Raw genomic sequence first — 23,273 nt, forward strand, 5'->3', positions numbered from 1 at the left:
CTCGTGCATCCTTCTCACTGTCTACTTTGTCCTGTTTTATTCCCTGTTGTACATTACATGGTGCCTCTTGCTTTGTGGCTGCACTGAAAGCTGTCTGGGCCAGAGAAATGATGTCAACTGCACTGCCAGGTGGCCATCACACCTTTAGGTATTGTCAACTTATTAAATAAAAATCACAATGTAAAATATTTTGGGCTGTTGCTCCAGTTTCAAGCATAGCATTCATTTATATGGGTTTGCAGTTTAATCTCCATGTAGATATTCCTCAACCTTCCAACTCCCATCTTCCTGTTCCAGCTGTGACTCTGTAGAGTTGGGAAGGGGCAGAAATTATATTTTCAACACCTCTAAACACCTAAAGTTTAAAAGGTGACTTAAAGCATAAGAAGAAGAGTTCCAGGCATGGATGCCATGAGAAAAGAAATGCAAATATCTGCAGATATTCTATTTTTACATTGATCTGCCTACACTTTTCCTTCCTCACAGTCAGGGCTGTCATCATTTGATTCCTGCTCTGAACCATGAACTTTCTGAAAACCTGCTAAGACATCAGCTTGTCTTCATTAGCCTTGAGCACCTTTTGCTGTTTAAATCAAAGTAAGTGACACTGCACTTTTCTGCAAAATTTAAGAGACAAAACTATAGATTGTTCGCTTTGTCAAGAGAGTCTGAAAATGGGGCAGGGCTGGCAACCCTCCCATTATTCTTCACATCTTCACTTTTCTTTGAGAGTCCAAATCAGCTGGAAAGACTGCTGCTGACTGGGGATGCAAGTTAGACCCTTCCACACAGTAGGCAGGATGCAAAAGTCAAGGGACAGCAATATTCAATTTCTTGTTTAGATGTGGAGGGATCTGAATATTCTCTGTGTGTGCATTAATAGCTGCACTTAATGTTCATGCTCAGGCAAACAGAATGGTAGCCTCAGCCCCAAGGCGCATCTCATTGTCAGATGTTTTCTAAGAATTGATGCTTTTCTTTTAAAACTTTATTTTTACCCAATTCTTTTATTTTATTCCTAAAGTCCATAAAATATTTGGCTACGCAAAAGCAACACAGGCAGAAAATGTGGGCAACACAGGGACACAAATGAAGGAGTCCCATCACTGGGATTTTTGTGCAGTTAGGGATCAATGTGAATTGTTAGAGAAAAACCCAGCTTCTATCTAGCTTTAAGTGCTAAAAGTGTTTATAACGTGACATTTTGATGTGTATAAGGATATTCATCTATGGGAATTTTCTACAAAATAGAAAGTGTAGGAACTTTTCTTTATAAGAGAGTTTCATCTTGTCCAAAATAATGGACAGATCTGCTAACACAAGTAGCTTTTAATACTAAATCTGCACTAACATTTGTTAAGTTAATTTAGGCAACCAAGGCTAACAAAATCTGTTGTTTTGTGTGGCTTCTGCAGTGAACAAGATGAAACTTTCCTTTGCATTAATTCCAACAGGTTTTAAACTCCATGTTTAGTGAGGTTGTACCTATTAATCTTTTGACTGCAGCCTATCAAGATGACCATGCAGTTTCACCTGGTAACTTTTCAGGTTAATATGGGGTCTGGGGAGAGACACAAACTTCAGGACAAAGCCCAGAGTTAGAAATGTTTGTGACTGCCTAAAGTGCAGGCTTTCATGGAGGCCACCTGCAGTGCTAAACCTTTTCTTCCAAAGTTCTGGGCATTGTGGGCTATTTTTTTTTCCATGGGTAAAGAGCAGAACTTCATTCATGCACTAAATTTGTTACACAAGGCTTCTTACCTAAGCAGCTCTTGCATTCACCCTGGACTATATATACCCTGTAATACAGCCTCCAGCCCCTGAACCGTGTCTGGTTTCAGCCAGCAGCACTAAATATAACTAATGCACAATTCCTCAATTTGAGCTTGCACTGAAGCAGGACCTGAGCAATGCTTAAATGCTTTTTGACAGCTGGTTTGTTGCACATTTGTTTTATGCACAATTTTATACATGGAAGGTTGAACCATATCCCAGGAAGTCAATAGCTTTCCTAAGCTATAGTGAGCTCTCCCCACCTGCCCTTTCTGTAAGCACAGGCTCTGCAGAGGACGGCCACTCTTCAGTCACTCTGGTTTTGGTAGCCATGGAATAACCTGCCCAAATCCCAGCACTTAAAATATCAACCAACAGTTTCTTCCCAAAGTGTCCTGGACTGCAAGGCAATGTATATTCTATTTGCCATCTGTTAGAGGTGGAGCAGTTATCTTCTGTTCATTGGGAACTTTTCTTTCTCTCTTTCACAAACCAATCCTCCCTCCAGGAGACATCTGCTGTTAATGGGTTTCTGAGTCTCACTGCATGACTGATAAAATTACAGCATCCCATTGGGAGATGCTTGGTCCAGGAGGAGGAGCCAAGCATTCCTAACTGGATATGACCTGAGATTTTTGGGACACCAGCACAGCCTTTCCATTGGATTCCCAGAGGAACAGCAGCTGCCTCTTCCACTGGATCTTCAGAGGAAGACTGCACCTTTAGCTACAGGATCCCTGCTCCAGCAGAACCACACCTGACACTCCAGGAGGGCTGCAGCCACATTTCCAATTGGATGCTACCAACACCCTGACCCACAGGGTGTCGGGTTGTGCTCTGACTCTGTCAGTGTTGTTTTGGTTTACTGCATTGTTTATTTTACTTTTTAAATTTTTTCTTCCCTAATAAAGAACTGTTATTCCTGCTCCCATATCTTTGCCTGAGAGCCCCTCTTAATTTCAAATTTATAACAATTCAGAGGGAAGGGGTTTACATTTTCCATTTCAGGGGAGGCTCCTGCCTTCCTTAGCACACACCTGTCTTTTCCAACCAAGACACAAACACATAAATTCAAGAAAGGATTTTTACACACAAATAAAGCAAGTAAATAATGACATGCCTATGTCTTCCTAGACAGGGATAAGATTGGCAGTAACAAGGCAAATAGCTCAGCTTCTTCCCCAGTGGCATTCAGAGCACACAAAGAGCACATAACCCTTGCCTATGCTGTAAATTGACCCCATGTCCAGCACCCTTTTGCCTGCTGGATTTCCAGCAGTCCCATGCAAACCTCATAAATAAACTAGAAAAACTGGTGTTTTACCAGTGATTCTTAGTTTTCCTTGGAATCAAAAGTCTGAACTGACCTTCATTTCAAAACAGCTTGACAGAGCCCCTCCTGCATAGCTGAAAGCATTCTAAGCTTTTGAAAGTGTTTAAAGATGCTTGTCACACTTGGCTTCAGTGGATTTTTGGAGAACTGACGAAGCCTGGGTGCTTTCCCACATCTTATACTGTGGTGAAAGAGGCCTCTTGGAGTTGGCTTCTTCCTACACTAAAGGATCTTAGTGCCAAATTTCCATCACACTCCCTTCTTTGCAGCTCCATCCCTGTTTGGCAGTGTCACGTGGACTTTGTTGGGACAGCTTCAGTGTGTAAAAGCCTCACAGTCTGACCAAGGTTCAGCTTGTGGTCAGACTCTTGAAGGGTTTTCCAGGAAACTCTAAGACAGGGAACTTGTCAAGCAATGATGCCAAGAACAAATTGGTCATTTCACAAGGGGGTTTTTTCCCCTTGCCAAACCTCTGACTTAGTGTTTAAAGAAAATCCTGAGCCACCAAGCAAAGGTGAATCATTATCTCATAGCATGAGGGACAAGGTAAGTATAAGGTGATTTTATTTTCAGTCCTTCTCAGGCCTGAGATGGTTGTCAGAAAAAAGATAATAGAATTTATTCTGTTTATGTGCAAAAATGTCAAGTAGTGCACCAGCCTCTCACCTCTCAATTCATTGGCAAGGTTGTGGTTTACTTCTTTAAAGGCAGATGGAGAAATTGTGGGCCCTGCCAGCTGCCCTGCAGCCAAATGTCTCTGAATTGGCTTATCAGTGACCCCTCCCAGAATGGGAATGTTCTGACATCATACTTGTTTAAATGAGAAAAAACATTTCCTTTGCCCTGATCACTGAGGGAGGAGAAATAATTCGTCTGAATTTCAGATACTGCACAAGGGCAATGAATTTCTCCCAGGGGTATCTGTGTTTGTGCTGGAATTACAACATAGAGAGCTGGAGTGACTGCTTGGGGAATAAAATTATTCTTAATCACAGAATAAGGAGAGAAGGAACAGAGAAAGGTATCAATAAGAAATTGCTCAGTTCTTCCCTTGTCTTTATGCAGGGCCACTATCCCAATGCCATTCCCAGATGATGTCTAATTTATACCTACAGGCCTAAATATTCCCATGTCTTCTGCAGGAAATCAATCCCAGTGCCATCCTCATTATTATGAAGTTTTCCAGGGGCTTTGGTTGAGTTTCCTGGCCACCATTTAAACCTGTGGATATTTCTGCTGCTGTTGGTGTCTCTGACAGCTCCTGGTGCTGCAGTGACCAAACCAGACACAGCACTGCAGCTCAGGCCTTGTGCTGAAGTCAGCTTAAGCTCTTGCACTTCTTTTTTGTATGTCCCAGTATAATTGTATTTTTGGGAGAATAACAGAATATTATAAACCAATTTCAGCTTGTGACTCTCTAGCTTCACTAAAGAGGTGCCACATAATGGGCTGTTCCCCATTCCAAATATGAGCTGTTGATTAATGCTGATGAAGTGTAGTACCTTGCTCTCATTTTTATAAAAGTTCATTTTATACGGTTTTTAGACCCTTTTTTCTAGTTTGTCTGCCTGGTTTAGAATTGGATTCCTCTCCCCCAGCATTGTTTAAAACCTCCAGGCTGAAGTCACATCTTAAATAACCACTTTGCTTATTCATTATCCGGTTGTCTAATGAAATGCTGAATAACCCCTGAACTCTTTGCAGTCCTGATGTGATCTTCCCATGGGGACAGTGACCCACTGCTAACTCCCAGCAGTGACCCAGCCAGTTTTGCTGGCCTCAGAGGTTTCCTTAGTTTGCTCCTGACAATGCTGTGTGACACGGCCCTGAAATTGATTAAATTTGGCTTTCCTTATCTGCAAGGCCTGTTACCCTGTCACAGAAGGATACCAAACTAGTCTGACTTGATTCTTGACAAACAGCTCTTATTTGCAATTCCAGTTCTTGTTTTTCAAACACTTACAAAATGTTGGTTGATTATTGCTTGAAAAACATTCTCAGGGGTGGATGGTAAATTGGCTTGCGTGTAGTTTTCCAGTTCTCTTCCTCATTTTAAATACAGCCACTGCACTTACCCTTTTCCAAGACTGGCATAAACCACATCTTCCCTGAGCTCTCAGCAATAATTGCCTATGATGGTTGTTCTGGGTTCTTCTTTCAGTCTCCTGTGGTGGGTCTAGTGATAGACCTGAGTAAAAAGAGAGCTCCAGGCAGATCAAAACATAGAAAAGGGACTTCACAAACCTACAAGCATCAGTAAACAAAGTAAATTTCTGCTAAATGTTTTTACCTAAAACATTCACTGGTATTAGTTGTGTGAGACTTGTTTTCATTGGTAGATAACAGAGATGCTTAGTTCTGTACCACTTTTCAAGACAGCAACTTGATAAACTTTCCCCTTCTGCTGAACAGAGAATAAACTCTTCCCTTGGGTTTTATCTTCCTCATTTTACTCCCCTTGTGTTGAAAGGATGCTTTCTTGCTGTTCTTCATGTTTCACACTGCTTGTGTCTGGTTTTTTGTATTGGCCTCTCTGGGCTTGTGCCTGGGGTTGTTCTCCTGCCCTTCTGTCCATCAGGTCATGGTGACCAGACACAGGTTCTTCTGTGCCTGTGGATTTTCCTTCTGTTTGAGTCCAACAAAGGGCTGATGGCCATGTGAGTGGGCAATGATGTAGCACTTCATATTAGGCTGGGATTAACTGCCCTGTTTGCCATGTGTGCCCATGACTGTAATAATGGAATTAGTTCTGAGACCAGAACCTTTGCCTGCATCTTCCTTTTTTGCACACATATTCAACTCAGGCCTTCAATGAATGCCATTTTAACTGCATATATAAATTTTCTTCCCCACTTCAAAGATGTAACTTTCAATACCTGTAACACTTAGGAATCAATAAGAAATTTTCCAAGGAAGCCACCAGATGTCTATCCTCACTAATCATCTTCCCCTTAAATGCCTGATCATTCTGATTGCTTTGGAGGAAATTCTTTCTGTCTTTTAGCAAAAAATTATTAGGTGTGTATTCTCTGTAGAAAAAGAAAATTAAGTAAAAATATTTCTGACAGCCCTCTGGGATAAACTATGATATTTTTCAGACACTGAATGGATTTCTGTGAATCTCTTGGAATTTTCTTGTCTTCCAAAGTTAATTTGGTACTGGTATTCCTTAGCTATGGTGATACCCAATAGTGAATGTAATAGCTAAGCAAGTCATGCAAATGTTTTCATGTGTGTCTCCTCTTCAGCTTTGTTGGAGGTGAGAAAATAGCACAGATTTCTGGAACTTTTCCGTTCAGACTGGCTCCTGTTCTCTGTGAATTGAGAACCATGTCTTGGACCACATGGTTCTGTTAGCAGGAGGAGTTGGAAACTTTTTTCATGTTTCTTAAAGACCCTGGCATTTGACACAAAAACTGGCCAGACTCTGTAAGTGTGATGTCTGGTTGTTTTATGTTGGCACTGAGAAGAGGAGGGAAAATAATTACATAATTTTAAGCTTAGTAGTATAAGTGACACTGAACTAACACCTTGTACCCCTTTAGGTGGTGGATATAGAATGCCCTACAGCAGATATCACAGTAGTCAGAATTTTAGAAAAGACTACACTGATACCTTGAAAAAATATTAGAACAAACAGTGCTTTCTACCTCATCAAAGGTTATTGCAGCTGTAGGTAATTCCTTCCTGTCCCTTTCTTGAAATCCATGTATGAAAAGTGGGTTATGGCTATGGGACCATAATGAGGGTGCAGGCAAGAAACTCATATGCCAGGGTGAATGGAAGTGTGAGGATTTTGGATTTTGTGCCAGAATTCCCATTTGATGTTATTTAAAACAGAAGATCATGGCACACAGACAGTATGACCAGCCCTAGATGATTGTACAGTCAGGCTCTATAATGTTTGTTTATATCCTGGCTCTTGTGAAGCTGCTCCTTAACAGGCCTGGGAGGCCTGGGATGAGACAAACAATGTAAAACCGGTCCATCTCACACAGCCTCAGTCCAGCTATCCAGCATCAGAACTTGGATTAGGAGTCTCAGCTTCTCATAAAGCCAGTGGGACATGTTGGCGCAGATGTGTGCCCAGACTCACCTCATGAAGATCCCAGTGGCTGAGACCTTCTGCTGGACCTTCCACAGAAGGGAATTTGAGTTTCAGTTGCACTGTGGGCTAAAATTTTGGCAGTGTGACATTCTTGTAGGAATTGCTTCCATAATTCTGGGCTGCCCCCTTGCAAGAGAGGCATGTCCACTTTGCCAGAAAGTCCTGTGAGAGGATTTTTAAACTAACCTAGTCCAAAAGCACAAGCATTGAAAGGAGGACTGTAAGATGTAGTTCTGAAGAAGCCACAGGAACAAGTGAAATAGAAGCAGAATGCAGTGCTGGTGAAAGTCTCCAAGGGCTGAAGAAAGCCAAGGATAAACTATGTCTATGTCTGGGAAGACTGATACTTCCACAGCCTGGCAGGGTGGTTATTCTGTGCAGGCCAGGAAGGCTGCAGCCTCTCCTTGGTGAGAGGAGATGTAGTGTCCTTCTGTAAAAGAACAGCAAAGCCATGAATTGAACAGTAATGTTGCAAAATGAGCCTTTAATCATGCTCTGGGGCAAGCAGGTAGGTGTTTGAGCATCTCTTTCTCTTTTCCAAAAGGTATCACCTCCCCTGTCTGAACGCTTGGTTTCAGCCAGGTGCTTACGCAGATTCCCTCTCCAGGAAGCTTCCTGCTTTAACTTTGTCAGGACACAATAAATAAATAAATGAATAAATAAATAAATAAGGGCTGATCCCAGATCAAAAGTTTAGCTTGAAGAGAGCATCCTTAAACTTTTGCAGTGCGTAGGTTTTGGCTGGGGTCTTATCATGGTTAGCCTAGGTTGATGCTGTGCAGGATCTGTTTTCGTGCTTGGTCCGTGTGCCAGGGGTGCTGCTGTCCACAAGGCCTCGTTTTCAGTGTAGTTAAACAAAGGCCATAATGGGTTCTTCCCCAAAGTACAGGGGGCCATCAGCAAAGTACCATCAGCAGGCCCTGCAACTTCATTTATCCAAGAAAACTTCTGAGTTTTTCTCTCATTTGATCCCTCACAGAATGAAATATCACTTTAAGTGAGTTACAGCTAAAGCAAGGGATGGGAGCTGTGTATTTCAGCACAGTCCCTTTGGGAACAACAGCAACAAACACAAAAATTGCCCAAGACTCTCTTACGTGGGTCACTGCAGCCCGTGTCTGCCAAGGAGAGGGCATGGCCTTTGGGAGCAGAGGAGGAGTGCAGCAGTGACCACCCATCACACTGTGGTCCCTTTAAATCTTCTTCTCCACTTGGCAGCTCCAATTTTTGCGTTGCTATAGCAAATCTCCATGGCAATGACCCTAATCAGGGAAGGGGGGATGCTGGAGGGGCGCATGCTCACAGTGCCTGCTGGAGCATTGCCTGCTCTCCCCAGCTGCTCCAAGGCTCTGGCACCCAGGCAAGGAGAAGGAGCAGGTACTGGGCAGGCTGGTCCTTGGGGTGCATCTGGGGCCCATGGCGTGGCCGGCACTGGCGTGTGCGAGAGGGTTCATGCGTGCACGGGGTCTGGGCTTAGCACATCTCACCCACTTCTTGGTGAGCAGCCTGCAGGGAGCAAACTGCTGCTTTTTCACTGCTTCTCCTCATTGCAGGCAGGGAAGACAGCTTGAATTGTTGCTGGGAGCGATGGCGCCCGTGCGGAGCGAGGCGCGGGTGGGAATCCTGCTGCTGCTGTCGGCGCTCAGCCTGCTCAGCGCCAGGCTCGTGGGGGCTGCCCAGGACCCCGGCACTGCCATCCCTGCAGAAAGTAGGTACCTGCTGCAATTGTACCTCCTACAATTGTACCCTGTCCTGCCTGCCTTCCTCCACTGCCCCCAGCAGCCACATGGGCTCCCTGCTCCAGGGGAACCTGGTGTTGCCTGATAATGATGAGTTTGTGCCATGACAGCAAAGCACGTGAAAATAACAGCCACAGAAACAGCATGCAAGCAAGGATTAGTAGTTATTTGGGGAAAAAATGCTAACTGCATACTCTTAATTTTCATTTGAGCTTGTGCTCAAGCTCATTGTTTGTAGGTCTTTTAGATTCTTGAGAGTTTCATTTCACTAGATAGTTTTAATTGATATACACAGATTTGCTAAAATACCTATGATGTCCTTACTAGTCTGAGTATTGTTAGAAGAAAATTTGTGTGTATTTCTGCTGGGGCTTTGCATCTTGCTTATTTTAGTATTTGGTTGGAACAATAGGTCAAGTTCAACTTTCTTGTAGCTACTACAAACCGACACAGGGGACGTTTACCCAAACAGTGCATTTGGAAAGCAAATATAAATTTCTGAAATCCTGCAAACCTAAAAAGTAAATAAATCTGGCAGACTGGCTTGAGCACACCACGGAGCTGGGAGCTCTTGAATTTGGATTACAGCTCTATATGAGCTTCCTCTGTTGTTTTGAGTAAGTCTCTAAACTTTCTCAGCTCCAAAATGAGGCAATAGTTCAAAGTTATTAGGGGATGGAGTCAATGTTCTCAGGGTGTTTTGGTGACAGCAAATGGGAAATAGCCACTCATTAGAAACATAAAATGTCCTCTGGGAAAAAGACAACAAAGAAAGATAATTGCATAAAAACAAATCTCTAGTTCTTAGTCATGTTTACTTTGTATCACAGCTACCTTTTCATATGACAATCAAAATATTTAATACAAGGTGTGATTTTTGTCACTGTGTTTTATTCACAATTAATTCCATTCGATGAAACTAATGAGACTTAGATGTTGAATTTCTTTCTTTTTCCGTTATCTTATTTTTTTTTTTTTTAATTAGGGCTAAGTTTTGGTCTGTTCTAAATCAGATCTCACTGCTATTTTGTGTGTCTGTTTCCCAAGAATTCATTAATTCTAATAGGTTTTGTGATGAGTAGTCCATTTTATCTCTCAAAGAGAAAATCGGGCTTGGAAAATAAATTGTTCATACTCTTTGTGTATCTGTGTCAGCACAGGCAAGTCAACACATTTGGGAAAATGTATGCAGGGGTTTCTTGTTCTACTTGTGTAGTGAAAACTCCCATTTGAACTGTAGAACAAAACTCTTGGACAGGGTTTCTGACCCGAGTCTCACAGAATTATAAAACCATAGAAAGGTGGGAAGGGCTCTTTAGAGCTCATCTGGTCCAACCCCCTGACATGGACTGGGACATCTTCAACTTGATCAGAGTAAAGTTCAACCTGACCTTGAACATTTCCTGGGATGGGGCATCTGCCCCCTCTCTGGGCAACCCATGCCAGTGCCTCACCACTTCCGCAGCAAAAAACTTCTTCCTTAACTAATTTAATGTGACCCTCTTTTATTTCAGAACCATTCTCCCTTGACCTATCACAACAGGCCCTGCAAAAAAAGTCTGTCCCATCCTTCTTACAGTATCAAGGAGTCTTTTTACCATCTTATTACCCTCCTCTAGCCAGGCTTTGGAGTCCCTTGAACAGCCTTTGGGGAAGATTCCTTGTGTTGTCTCACTCCTGAATGTATGATTGTGGACTGCAGGGCAGGTCAGGGTGTTTCTGTGGCAGTGTTACCTGGAGACACACTGCCCCATCCCAAGGAACAGGGCACTGCTACAAAAGCAAAATGCTATTTCTGTCTGAGACCAGGCCAGGAGCAAGACTGTCAGCTGATTGTGAATTGTAAATTGTTTTGGGCTGCTGCAGGCACAGAGTTTTAAAGCCACAAGGAACTCCTGGTGCTCCTCGTCAGCCACTTGTTGGGAGAGTGCTGCATAGCTGCTAAGTGCTCCAGACACTTTCCTTTGCCTGTCAGGGCTCCTCCTGATGGTTAACCTGTGAAACTCTGCCCTTAGGACATTGTGGGTGCTAAATATTTGTGTGAGATTGTAGAACTGGTTTAAATTCAAGGGAAAAAATCCTAGAAATGGCTGTTAGATAAAGGGGCATTTCTTCTGGATCAAGGGCTGCCTTAGCATACTCCTGAGACCTGGGAGGGTCTTTGGGAATGCATCCCTCCAGACTTGCCCTGTTCTCAGGCTCTTCCAAGGCACCCATTGCTAGCCATGGAGGTATAAGAGTGCCCAGGGATTGCACCCTGGCATAGGGACGTGCCTATACCAGTACCCTGCTAGGATGGACCCTGGCACATTTGTGCCCATGAGAGGAGGCCAGTTGTCTGTATAACAGAGCTGACTGTTCCAGAGTGGAGCTATCCCACGCTCTCATGGCTTGGGGATGCTCCCAGACTTTCAATATTCCTCAAGAGATGCAGGCTGTAGGGGACTGGGCACTGGGTTGGGCACTCACTTTGGTGTGATCTAGTACAGAGACACTCCTGGAACTTTTCTTTCTTGATGCTCCACTGGCTACATCTCACCAGGAGCTGGTCCCTGTGGGCACTGACCCCTCCAGAGGGCACTGCCTCTGCAGCAGGAGCAGCACTTCCCCATTGCTGCACTTTGGCCTCACTGTCAGCCCAGGCAAACCAGACCCAGGATGGCCCAGAGGGGAAAGGGGTCTCCGGTGCACGTTCTTAACAGGGATGTGGGACAGACTCGGGCCATATTTAGTGTCCTCCTGCAGGGCAGAGCAGTGCGGTGCTGCAGAGCTTTTCCCTGTCCCCAGGTGTGTGACACGGCACTGGCAGCAGCCCGTAGCAGGAACATTCCCACATGGACCCCACGGTCTCTCCCCCACCTGGTGGGAGGAATGTGTCCCTCCTGCAGCACCAGGAGCAGGACAGGGCCAGCAATGCTCAGCAAAAGTGTGGGAGGTGCAGGAGTCACAGGAGAGGAGCATGAGAGTGAGTCACAGATCTCTTGAGCAGTGCAGAGAGATCCTGTCCTGTGTGAGGCACTGGGATCTGGCTGGGGCACCATCCCCTGCTCCCTGCCAGTCACACAGCCAGGCACAGCTCTTTATGCATAATTCTAATTAGCAATGATTAATTGTGTCCTTACACTTTATTCACAGCACTTAGCATATGCAAAAGACTGTTCAAGTTTGAAGTGGTGCTACTAATACTCACAGATTATTTTCTTTAAAGTTCTCTGCAATCCACTTGAAAAAAATAAGTTATTTCCTCAACCTCCCTTTGCATTTTAGCCCAGATCACCCACTGTGAAAGCTAAAATATGGACTCTGAAGACCAGAAGCTGGTCAGTCTGTTTTCATTAGCCAAGGTGCATGAAATACAAAGAATAAATACCAAGTGTATGCAAGGGGAAGTAAAATTAGACTTACACAGTGCTTTCAGTCCCAGTTCTTCACCAAGAAGAAGCCAAGAAATATATTTTTTCTCTTCCCCCACTTCTCCCAAAACACACAAAGACACATAGAGTCTTTGTGCTGACAGGACCCATTTAAAGAGTTATAGCTGACTCTTGATAATTCTCATTATGTTAATCCACAGACCTGTTAAGTCTCTCTATGAATGATAGTCTGTTTCCAGCTGTCAGCAAGGAATTAATAGCACTCTGCTATACTTTGCTATGTGACTCAAGACTTGGTTTCATGGCTGCTTTAAGCTGATGTAAGCCTGTGTGCCTCTGCCCTTCTCCTCTCCATAACCTGGTATCCTGTCCTTGCACTGTTTCCTCTCCTGGCCCCAGAACTTGGGCATTCAGGATCTGCTCCGGGGGGATAAAAGTCAGTGATCCAGCTGATGGAGGAGCTTCATTGTCACTCCTGCTGTGAGCAAGTGGAAGTGTGGGATGCCTTAGCCAAGGACAGAAAGCACAGTGGGACTGCTCCCATTGGCAACAGCACATATTTAGATTTGTTTGATAAAACAGACACTTAGACATATTTCTGTTGGGGAAATCTCCATGGGCACCTTGCTGAAAATATTGTGGGCATGAAGAGAGGTCAAATCCAGAGAGATAGGTCAGCTTAGCAGCTCAGCTCTTCATTCTGGAAAGCAGACCACGGCAGAGAGTGATGGAGAACATCAAAGTCCTAAGTAGGACAAAGTTGTGATTATTTAATAACTGTCTCTTCCACTGCAAAAAATTAGAGGCAGGAAATGAAAGCAGCAGATGTCAACTTCAGAGCAGACAGGAATGGTATTTTGTTCACTCAGTGAATAGCTGAGCTGTGAAACTCATTGCCACAGGATGTTGCAGATGACAAAAGTTAGCATGGATTCAGGAAGCAACAGTGCAAATTAATGTGAGAAAAATTCATGGAGGGCTTATCAGATACAGAAACACCAGCCAGATGCAGGATATCCTCCAGCCTCCTGTTAGGCCAGGAGAACATTGCTAGACACTTACTCTTGTGTCTTCCTTGAGTATCTGCCATTGGCTACTGGCTCCCAGGGATGCTGAGCTGACCCAGGGACAGCAGTGCCTGGAGAAGGATCCCACACCACAGAGCACAGCCCCAGAAATGACATTAAAGAGTGAATATGCTGTTATGTGGTGAAACTGGCTGCATGTGCACTCTGACTTTGGAGGGCAGTGCTGTGTTAGGAGCTTTGCAGGTGCTGGTTCAGGACACCCAGAGCTGCACAGGCAGGTGTCCTCTGTGCCACCACCCTTCTACTGCAGAAGATACCAGGGCAGCTGCTTTCCCAGGGCTGGCAGAACTGAAATAACCACTTGGCAGGGCTGTGCCATTCCACTAGCTCCACCCTGTCCACACAGGAGCACTTGGCTGTCATAAATACCAGAGAATGATCCCAACCGTCCCATCACAGCTTTCACAAAGCCCTGGGAACGCTTCCTGCGTGACAAGCAGTGACAGATTACAGAATTCATGGCCCTCCTCACAAGTGCTTTCTCCCCACTGCAGAAGCAGAAGACATTCATTTATCACCTGAATTTTTTTTCCCTCCTTCAGGTTCTGATTTTGAGAACCCTTTGGTGCTTGTCAGCACTTCAGGGCAGGCAGCACCTCCCTGAGGAGGAGCCAGGGCAAGGTGTTTCTGAGCAGACCAGAGTGAGAGGGAGCAGGGCATGACACTGAGTAAATGATGGATTTGCTGACAGCAGTCTGAGCATGCAGGTTCTTTCTAAGGGCTCTGTTTCATGCTCTGAAGTGGAAACAATTAAATTACTGCAATACTGAAAGCAGGAGGAGGTTGAGTGTCTTTAAAGTGTGCTCAAAACCATCCTGCCACTACTCCTGCGCCTGGAGAGGCAGAGTCTTTGTGAACAGTTCTCTTCTGACAGAGGTGGGGACTTTGCATCTCCTCACAGAATGGGAATTAAATCCCTGGCTTGATCCCCAGGTCTCCCTGAGATGCCCCTTGCACTGAGGGGAGGTGGAGAAGGACAGGTGGGAGAGAAACTCCTCCTGAATAGATCAAAACTCCCGAGAGGCTTGCTGAGGACTGACAGGCACTCTGGCTGCTCCCTTCCTCCAGGTACAAGCCAGAAGGCAGTGCTGGCAGCAGGGTGCCAGGCACAGAGGGGTGCCAGGCACAGAGGGGTGGCAGGCACAGAGGGGTGGCAGGCACAGGTGGGTGGCAGGCACAGGTGGGTGGCAGGCACAGAGGGGTGGCAGGCACAGGTGGGTGGCAGGCACAGAGGGGTGGCAGGCACAGGTGGGTGGCAGGCACAGAGGGGTGGCAGGCACAGAGGGGTGGCAGGCACAGGTGGGTGGCAGGCACAGAGGGGTGGCAGGCACAGGTGGGTGGCAGGCACAGAGGGGTGGCAGGCACAGGTGGGTGCTGCAGGGCTGCCCAGCAGCTCCCTGGCTCCAGAGAGCTCCCCAGCCACCTCAGCAGCAGCTTTGCACCCTCTTTGCTCTGGGAGAGCAGCACAGGGGGCTGCATGAGGACAAGGATTTCAGCACTCTCCCCACCAGGGGGGCTCTGTGATCAGTATGAAATGTCATCTTTCCCCATTCCCCTTGCTCTCCTCCAGTGTCTGCAGTTTCTTCAGCTGAAAACTCACCATCATTAACTTCAAACAGGCAGAGATTGGTGCAGGTGAATCCTGGCAGAGCAGATATTTAGAGACAATTTGGTGGGGTTTTTTTTCAGGTGTGTTACTGGGAATGGAAGTCAAAAATGCTCAGTCTGTGTAATTCTATTTTCTCCTTTTCCCTGTTTTTAAGTACCTGGAGGGAGCCTACAAGAAAGATGGGGAGAGACTTTTTACAAGACCATGTGGGGGTCTTAGTTACAGTTCTTTCTGTAAACCAATTACTTAGTTTTCTTTACTTTTAGGGATGAATATATTCACACTTGTGTACAGAGGTGCCAGCTTCCTTGGACACATTTGTGACAACAGCAGAGAGGAGTCTCTACAGAAATTTAAAATTAGAAATTAAGATAAGATTGGAGATACTAATGCTCCAGAGGGAATTAGCTGGAAATCTGGTCTGGTAGCATGGAAAGAAGTGAGCCATTTTGGTTGTCAAGTCCCCTCCTCCTCCAGCGTCCGCCTTTTCCCTGCCCTGCCCCTCTGTGCACACACACTGGCAGCAGCTGCAGAGCCAGTGGGATGCTTTGCATTCCTGGCAGAGAAAAAATACAGCAGCAGGTGAAAGGAAGCAAATACAGATCTGGCATTGTCCCCTGCCAAGCTGCTCTGTAAGAGCTCCTGTAAAAACAGACCTGCCTGTCTGGTTCCTGAACCACTGCAAACTGCTATTTTCAGTGTATCTGGTGAGAATTAACCCATGTCTGAGAAGGGGTAATGTGGTATTCACATGCCCTCTGAACAGAGAGAAGCTGTGAGACAAGCAGAGAGGAAGGAAAACACAATTCTTATCTCACTTGCTGTGCCTGTGATGTGTAAAGTAGAATGCAATATGGAGATTGTTTACCCAAAGTGAGGATGTTTTGTTCCCTTGGCCTATCAGGGCCAAGAGTGTGTGTGTCAGACTGTCATGGGACAGTCACCAGAGAATGAGAGAGGAGTGCAGTGTGAGCAGTTGTGACAAAGAGTGACTGCAGGGCAGGTTCGGTTTAGACAAAATGTACATAGTATAGTATAATAAAGTAATTGATCAGCCTTCTGATGATGGACTCAGATGCACAATTCTCTCTCCCCTTCATCAGAGTCACCTTTGATTTACAATAGGGTAAGGATTTCAGTTCAAAGGGGAGAGCTGGGGCCTGAAGCAGCAGGAGAAGTCAAGTCTGGGCTGTGCTCAGAAAAGCACATCTAGCAAAGCACTCTGTGGTTTCTGCTGATCCTGTCACATTTGCACAGAGGCAGACACAGGCAGCCTTGGTCTTGCACAGAGATAGAGACGGGCAGCCCTGATTTCCACAAAGATAGACACAAGCAGCCCTGATTTTGCAGAGATAGACACAGGCAGCCCTGATTTTGCAGAGATAGACACAGGCAGCCCTGACTTTGCACAGAGATAGACACAGGCAGCCCTGATTTTACACAAAGACAGACACAGGCAGCCCTGACTTTGTGTGCACACAGGTGTGGGTGCCTGGTGAGAGTTGGAGTTTCTCCTGGCAAGCTCTGTGAGTATTCCTCCTGCTGAACTGTGCTGCCAAACTCCACTTTCCTGCTAAGCAGTGCTGCCAAGCTGCACTTTCCCGCTGCGACAGTGATGTCTATCTCTCTCCCCCAGGCCGGCCCTGCGTTGACTGCCACGCGTTCGAGTTCATGCAGAGGGCGTTGCAGGACCTCAAGAAGACGGCGTACAGCCTGGACACGCGGGTACGTGTCCTGCAGGAATTGCTCTCCCTCAGCCTTTATCTCTGCCTTCCCCTCAGCCTTTATTTATCTCCCGGCGGCCAGGGCTGCCCGGCTGGCTGCAGCAGACGTGACATCCCTGCTGACTCACTCCCGTCCCAGCAAATGGGTTTATAGCGAGCACGGATCGTTTGTCACAGTCTGCAGAGGTTCAGTAATGATCATCCCGTCTGACTTCTTGCGTAACAGCCTAAGGAGTTACCTCAGACAATCCCTGCGCCAAAGGGAGGGGGAAAGAAGATGTACAAAGGAGAGGAAAACAAGACATGATTTACTCTGTGCCTCACACCATTGCTGTGAGCTGAGCATTCGCTGGGCAGCAGCAGAAATGAGCAGGAGAGAGAGAAGGTGGCAGGCAGGGCTGCCAGAGGACAGGGAAGCAAACACACACACTCACACCCTTTGCTCAGGGATTGATGCTTTGTGGAAAAGGGAGAAGCACATTTTTTCATGCATTTATCACAGCACAGAGGGGATTCTGCCACTTCACATGCCAGTCTCCAGAGGTCTCAGTGAGCAAAATGAGGATGTGCTAAATGCCCTGATTTTAGTAATTCTTACATGTGTGGGTTTGGCTGGGGTAGGATTTCCACGGTGGTTTGCAAGAGGCAGGAGGTGTCTCTCCTCTAATAAAGCCCCTCCATGCATTCTTGTCCCATCACTCCTTCCTTTGAGCAGGGCCATCCCCCTTGGCAAGTGAGAGGGCTCCTTGTTCCTCTACAGTCATACTCAGCTCAAGTTGTCATTCCCAGCAAAGCCAACCAAAGGGACATAAATCAATTATGTGTCTCGAGCCATCAGTCAATTATGTAGCTTTGCCTTTGGTTTCTTGTGACCTTGGGCAGCCGTGTCAGGCCCTACACAATAAAGTTGGAGTGCCTTCATCTTTCCTGAGCTATCAATAGCAAACTGATTAGGACAAAGTTCTGAGTGTGGGTTACACTCCAAAAGTTTCCCATGCACCTGAGTAATAATAAATAACTCTTAAGTGGTAAAATGTCAGTAGAGGGGCTTTACCTCCAGCAGCTGTGCTGGGCACTCCTGGTGCATAGCAGAGTTCCACTCATTTGGATTAGGGTCAGCTGAGATGTTTTGCACTCACACATGACATGTCAAGACCAGGTGCAATTGCAGCTGTGCTGGTTCTTATGCTGTCAACAGGCTTTGCTGGGAAGACAAAGATTTTTTTGGAATGCAATGGAGGCAGCACAATTCCTTAATCCCAGCACAGAGGTGTTCAGATGTGTCTGTGGTGTCTGTTCTGCCTGGAGAGTGGACTGAGGGTGCAGCCCACGGAGAGCAGCGCTGCCTTGGGAGAGGTGAGGCAGAATGTAAAGGGAGGAGCTGGGGCCAGGGTGCCACAAGAGGAATTTCTGTTCCTGTGAGGACCTGGACAGGCCTGACATGCCAAGGCACTGACTGAGGCAGCTCCCAGTGTTACAGAGCAAGGGGCGCAGGAACAGTGCATCACAAAACCAAACAGAACCAGCTGTTTGTAAGATCACCCACCCTTAGCTTAACTGAGCTTAAAACTACTGGTAAATAAACACAACTGAGCTTAACACTACTGGTAAATAAAGGCTGTATTGCTGTACAACTTTCCCAGCCTTTGGATTGATACTCCAAAGGGCTTTCTATCAGAGATGCTTTGGTTAAACACAAATTATTGATGCAGAGATACTAAAGTGAAATACAGCAACCAAGGCCCTACAAATGGCACCCTGTGGCCTTCATTATTCTGACAGGAAGAGCTTCCATATCCATGCACCACTGCTGATGCTTGGCTCATGCTGACCAGCTATAATTTCTCAAGTTTGGCACACAAATAACTTCACTGAATAACTCCTGAGTCTTGGAAATTGTTGCTACAAAGGAAACCCCATGCAGGATTGCTCCTGCATATCAGAGACTTTCTAAGCCAATGCCATCAAGGCCCATAATTAATTTTTGTAATTGATACCTCTCTTTCACAGTCTTTCAGCTTGCAATTGAGCGCTCCCAGAGCTGCTCTTCCTGCCTGTAAATAGTCCTGAGTGACGCCCAGGCAGAGTTTGTGGTAGCAGTGACAGCTTGTTGGCATTGCTGTGAAATCCAATAAGCCTGTTTGATGTTAAGATGATTCTATGATTTCTCCTGGGCTCCCAACAATGGGAGCATTCACTCATCCAAGATTGCATTGTGCAAGCAGGGAGCAGTGCTGAGCAGCGCCTGCCTTTGAGCTAAGCTGATAAGCGAAAGCAGGCAAGGAATGTGAACAAACCCTCTGTAATGCAAAGGTGGGTGTCAAAAGTTTGAGTTGAGGAGGATACAGGGCTGGGGAGGGGAGGGAAAGCCATTCTGAAACAGCCTGTCCTGCACAAGTTTGCACTCTGAGAAGAAGAATTGAATAACAGAGAGTGGGCACTGCTGGGGGGACAGAGATGCCCAGGCCAGGCAGGAGGGGAGCAGGACCACACAGAAGTGCCCAGCTTCTCCTTTGGAAAGCTTCTCCTTCTCCTTCTCCTTCTCCTTCTCCTTCTCCTTCTCCTTCTCCTTCTCCTTCTCCTTCTCCTTCTCCTTCTCCTTCTCCTTCTCCTTCTCCTTCTCCTTCTCCTTCTCCTTCTCCTTCTCCTTCTCCTTCTCCTTCTCCTCCTTCTCCATGGTTAATTAGCCCTTTGCTGTGTCCAGTGTGTCAGGAGGTATCAGGACAGAGGAACACCAGCAGGCTGAAGACCTTGTTGTTTCACAGAGCTTTGAGAAAATTTTTTATCAAGTGGGTTTCAACCTCTAATGGGTTTTTGCAGTGTAGATGGGAAACTCATTCACAGTGAATTTAAACCCACTAAATTAATTTTTTCTCCCCTCAAGAAACTCTTCAAAGCCAGTCTGCAAACTGCTTGAGGGACCGCAGACCACAGGGTGAAAACCACAAGATATGCTCAGGCAGAAATTTCTCTTCAGTCACAATTGCACTTGCTGATGTGAATTCCTTGCACCAACAATCTTGAGTCTCAGGAGAAATTGGCTTCTGTAATGATGGTGCCATTTAAAAGGCTCAGCCTTTGTTTCTCCAAGAGTGTGGAAAGAATTCACAAAATATTTAAGTTATTTGATCACAATTAAATGAATGATACTTGAATATCTTTAAAGATCTAAAATTATTTTTCCCCCTGTACGCAGAGAAGAAAAGCTTGGAAATACTTTTCCACTAAGGAGCTCCAAATACAACAGCAAGTAATTTTAAGTGATGTATATTGGGAATGGTTTTTAGGCTTTTGCTCGAGTACTGATAATACAGCAACTGTCAGTAATTTAACTCAGATTGAAATAGGAACCACACGCTCAGACCTAGATCTGCCTTGAAAGATTACGAGTTTCAGACAACAGGGTTAGACTGACAGCTGGATTCAAGTCAGAGTTTTCCTAGAGAACCAGCAGTGTAACTGAGAGCACAACTGGCTCCTCAGCACTTGCTATCTGGTGCAATTAAATTATACAGGACTGAAGGCATCATCAACAGGAAGCCATCAATCACCACCAAGGAATTAAGAGCAGTGCAGTTGAAAGTGGAATTTGTCGCAGTGCTTATAAAGGACACTTTAATAATTTTGACAGCCTACTCCCTAGAAGTTAACTGTGAAAATTAAAACATTGAAACTATAAAAATACCCTGCATCTCAGCTCTGAATATACTCATTTCATCACTTTTTCTGGATGAAAACCAGCACTAAGAGCTATGATTTTTCACTCAGCAGAGCACCTTGGCTACAGCTGTGCAGAGGGATTAGATCTAATCAATTATAGACTCTTTTAAAGCAATATATTCAGTTCTTTGATTTCATGGATTTTTGTTTGGTTGGTTTTTTTTTCCAGACAGAAACCCTCCTCCTGAGAGCAGAAAAGAGAGGCCTGTGTGATTGCTTTCACGCAATACACTGAAATGAGCACTGGGATTTGGCCAATGGACATATATTCATTTTTAAAATGCTGTTCAGTAAATTACAGGAAGATACAGAGTGCAAGTTGTGCTCCACCATAAGGAAAAGCATTTTTATCAAAACAGGTATAGCTCAGATTACTTTTGCTTTGTTGTGGTTGTCATAAGTCTATGTGATATTGCATCTGCTGAAATGTCAAGAGAAGAAACAATGCCAAAGTCTTGCTTACAGGTTTTATGCAAGGATAGCATCCAGCTTTTTTTGTATTTCAAGCCAAAACTTGTCCTTGGACTCTCGGGCCAACGTCTTGGCTTTTGTGAATTGCCATAGATCTGTGAAAGTCAGTGAAGTCAAATTTTTAAATGTATTTATAGAAGAATAACATGAAAAGGAAGCTACTTTGCCATGATGCATAGGTAAACATTTACAAACAAGCAGACTTGGCATTATCTAGAAATTAATAGTTGTCACTGACTGCTTGGCAGTCCAAGGAAGGGATTTGTTCCCCAGTTGTATCAATAGTCCAGTGCACAGCAGACACAGTAATCTGTCTCACAATTTCGATTTCTTCAGCGCCACACAGTAGCTGTGATCTTTTTGGAGAGATTTATTAAGTATCTAATGTGAGCAGTAACATTTGTAATCACATGAATACTGCCTGGCAGTTGAACTGATTGCATCTGCCAAAATCTTCTGGAGAAGTGTCTGTCATTAAGCAAAACCCATGCTGGATTGAACCACTCAAAGTGGCCTCTACAGAGAGTTTTGGCACAGAGCCTACACAATGCCTGCTTGCCCAGGAGTCTCTTGCAAACTGTATTTTAGGAAATATTTAAATTCTACCACAATGGTCCTTAGCTCTTGCATGGACTCTGCACTCTGTCAGGGTGGGTTACAGTGCTGATATTATTCATATTCCTGCTGCAGTGTGAGACAAGAGAGAACAAGCCAATTTAGGCAGTGTAGTAGTAGACAATAAGATTGTGCCTTGTTACTCTTTAAAAGAGAATAACAAATCCCTTCTCATTGTTTGCATTTTTTTCCTTTATTTTGGGAAGCAGAACAGAAAATGGCCCCAGTGGAAAGTTCCTGTTGATAACAATATATTTTTCATTGGGCTTAAAACATCATCCCCAAAGTAGAGATTTGTGTATCAGCTGGAGTATCAGGCTCAAAAATTTTATGCAAACAAGAATATTGGAACAGGATCAACAAAAAAAGTAGTTTTCAAAGTCATTTTACTAATTCTTTTCAGTATGTCTGTCTTTCTATGGGTGGCTGGTGTTTTTGATATTTTGCTCTCAGCCTGCTCAGTAAGTTAGGATGGAAGCTATCCATATGTTTCCAAACTACTTCTCTCCCATTTTGTCTACAATATCAAACACAGGGAAATAGGGAACTTTGACCCACTGCCAACTTATTATTTCATGTGCAGTCCTACTCAGTAACACAAAGGAGCATGTTGCCATATATTTTGCCAAAGTTGTTTGAAAGGTGTGTGGTTCTCAGCAAGGAAAACCTTCCTTGCACCTGCATTTCAAATAAGAAATCCCCTTTGTCCTTTGTAGTATTCCAGCAAACTCTTTTAGAGGTCCTTGGGACCTGTTTTGTGTACAAGTGAAGCAGCATGACACAGCAGCAGCTCCCTTCTGGTAGCATCACACTGCACTGTGGCACAATCACAGACTAAATTTTATTGTACAAACAAAACAGTAGGATGAACACAGCTTCCTTGCAAAATACCAGCTTTTGGCTTCTTTACTCCCACTTATATTTGGACCAAAGTAATGCACAGCTTTTGAGCCAGCTTTTTGCAGGAGATGGAGTCCCAGCACTGAACCTGTGAATTTTCCAGCACAGCTCCCCTTTTCAGGGGGCAGCATGTCTGTGGTTGGCATTGATATTGTGCATGCTTATTCTGCTGGTACCCTAAAGAATCTTGCAGAGTTCTGTTACAAGAACTGGGGTTTTTTGTTCATGTTTTCATTTAGAAATATGGTTGCTCACAGTTGAGTTTTGATATATGCAGCTTGTGACAATAGAAAGGTGGAATGAATGACAAGTGGATGTTGTCTGACTCCCAAAGGGATCAGAGTGACACTGCAACTTTATGGTTGTAACAGGGTGATTATTCTGTACTTCTCTTTGTCTATAATGCAACACAATAAAAGGGCAAGATGCATTATAATATTTGGTGTGCTTTGTTTCTGATTTGACAAATTGATGGTGCTTATCCATTAATTAATGTCTGTTCTTTAATTAGGCGGAAAATACACAGAGAAAAAATGCTATTTTTAATACAAAAATAAGAAGACCTTGCATTCAAGCTAAATGTATTAATATATTCTAATCTGTCGAAGTAGAAAATCCAACTCACTCTTATTTGAAATAAAGGTACAACAATGATTTTGTGAGTTTCTTTAAGGACCCCTTACTCTATACTTGGTGGTTTTGATAAAGTTCCTTATAATTACAGGATGACATGAAGAAAAATTGGAGCTAGATAGTTTTAATTTATTTTTGCTCAGGAAGTGAATTTAAATTCAGAACCCCTTGAGTCTCCACTTACTA

At 44.7% G+C, this 23,273-nt stretch overlaps 1 protein-coding gene across 1 annotated transcript; it reads left to right on the forward strand.

Annotated features, from left to right (window-relative positions):
- Positions 1–8,495: 8,495 nt before the first annotated feature.
- On the forward strand, positions 8,496–22,890 carry LOC132072513 (neuropeptide-like protein C4orf48 homolog). Its single transcript, XM_059470880.1, has 4 exons — positions 8,496–8,591; positions 8,768–8,922; positions 16,661–16,749; positions 20,638–22,890. Exons 2-4 carry the CDS (start codon positions 8,802–8,804, stop codon positions 20,701–20,703), a joined length of 276 nt encoding a protein of 91 aa, XP_059326863.1. The 5' UTR covers positions 8,496–8,591; positions 8,768–8,801; the 3' UTR covers positions 20,704–22,890.
- Positions 22,891–23,273: the final 383 nt, after the last annotated feature.

The sequence above is a fragment of the Ammospiza nelsoni genome, chromosome 4, assembly GCF_027579445.1.
Source record: "Ammospiza nelsoni isolate bAmmNel1 chromosome 4, bAmmNel1.pri, whole genome shotgun sequence".
Taxonomy (NCBI): domain Eukaryota; kingdom Metazoa; phylum Chordata; class Aves; order Passeriformes; family Passerellidae; genus Ammospiza; species Ammospiza nelsoni.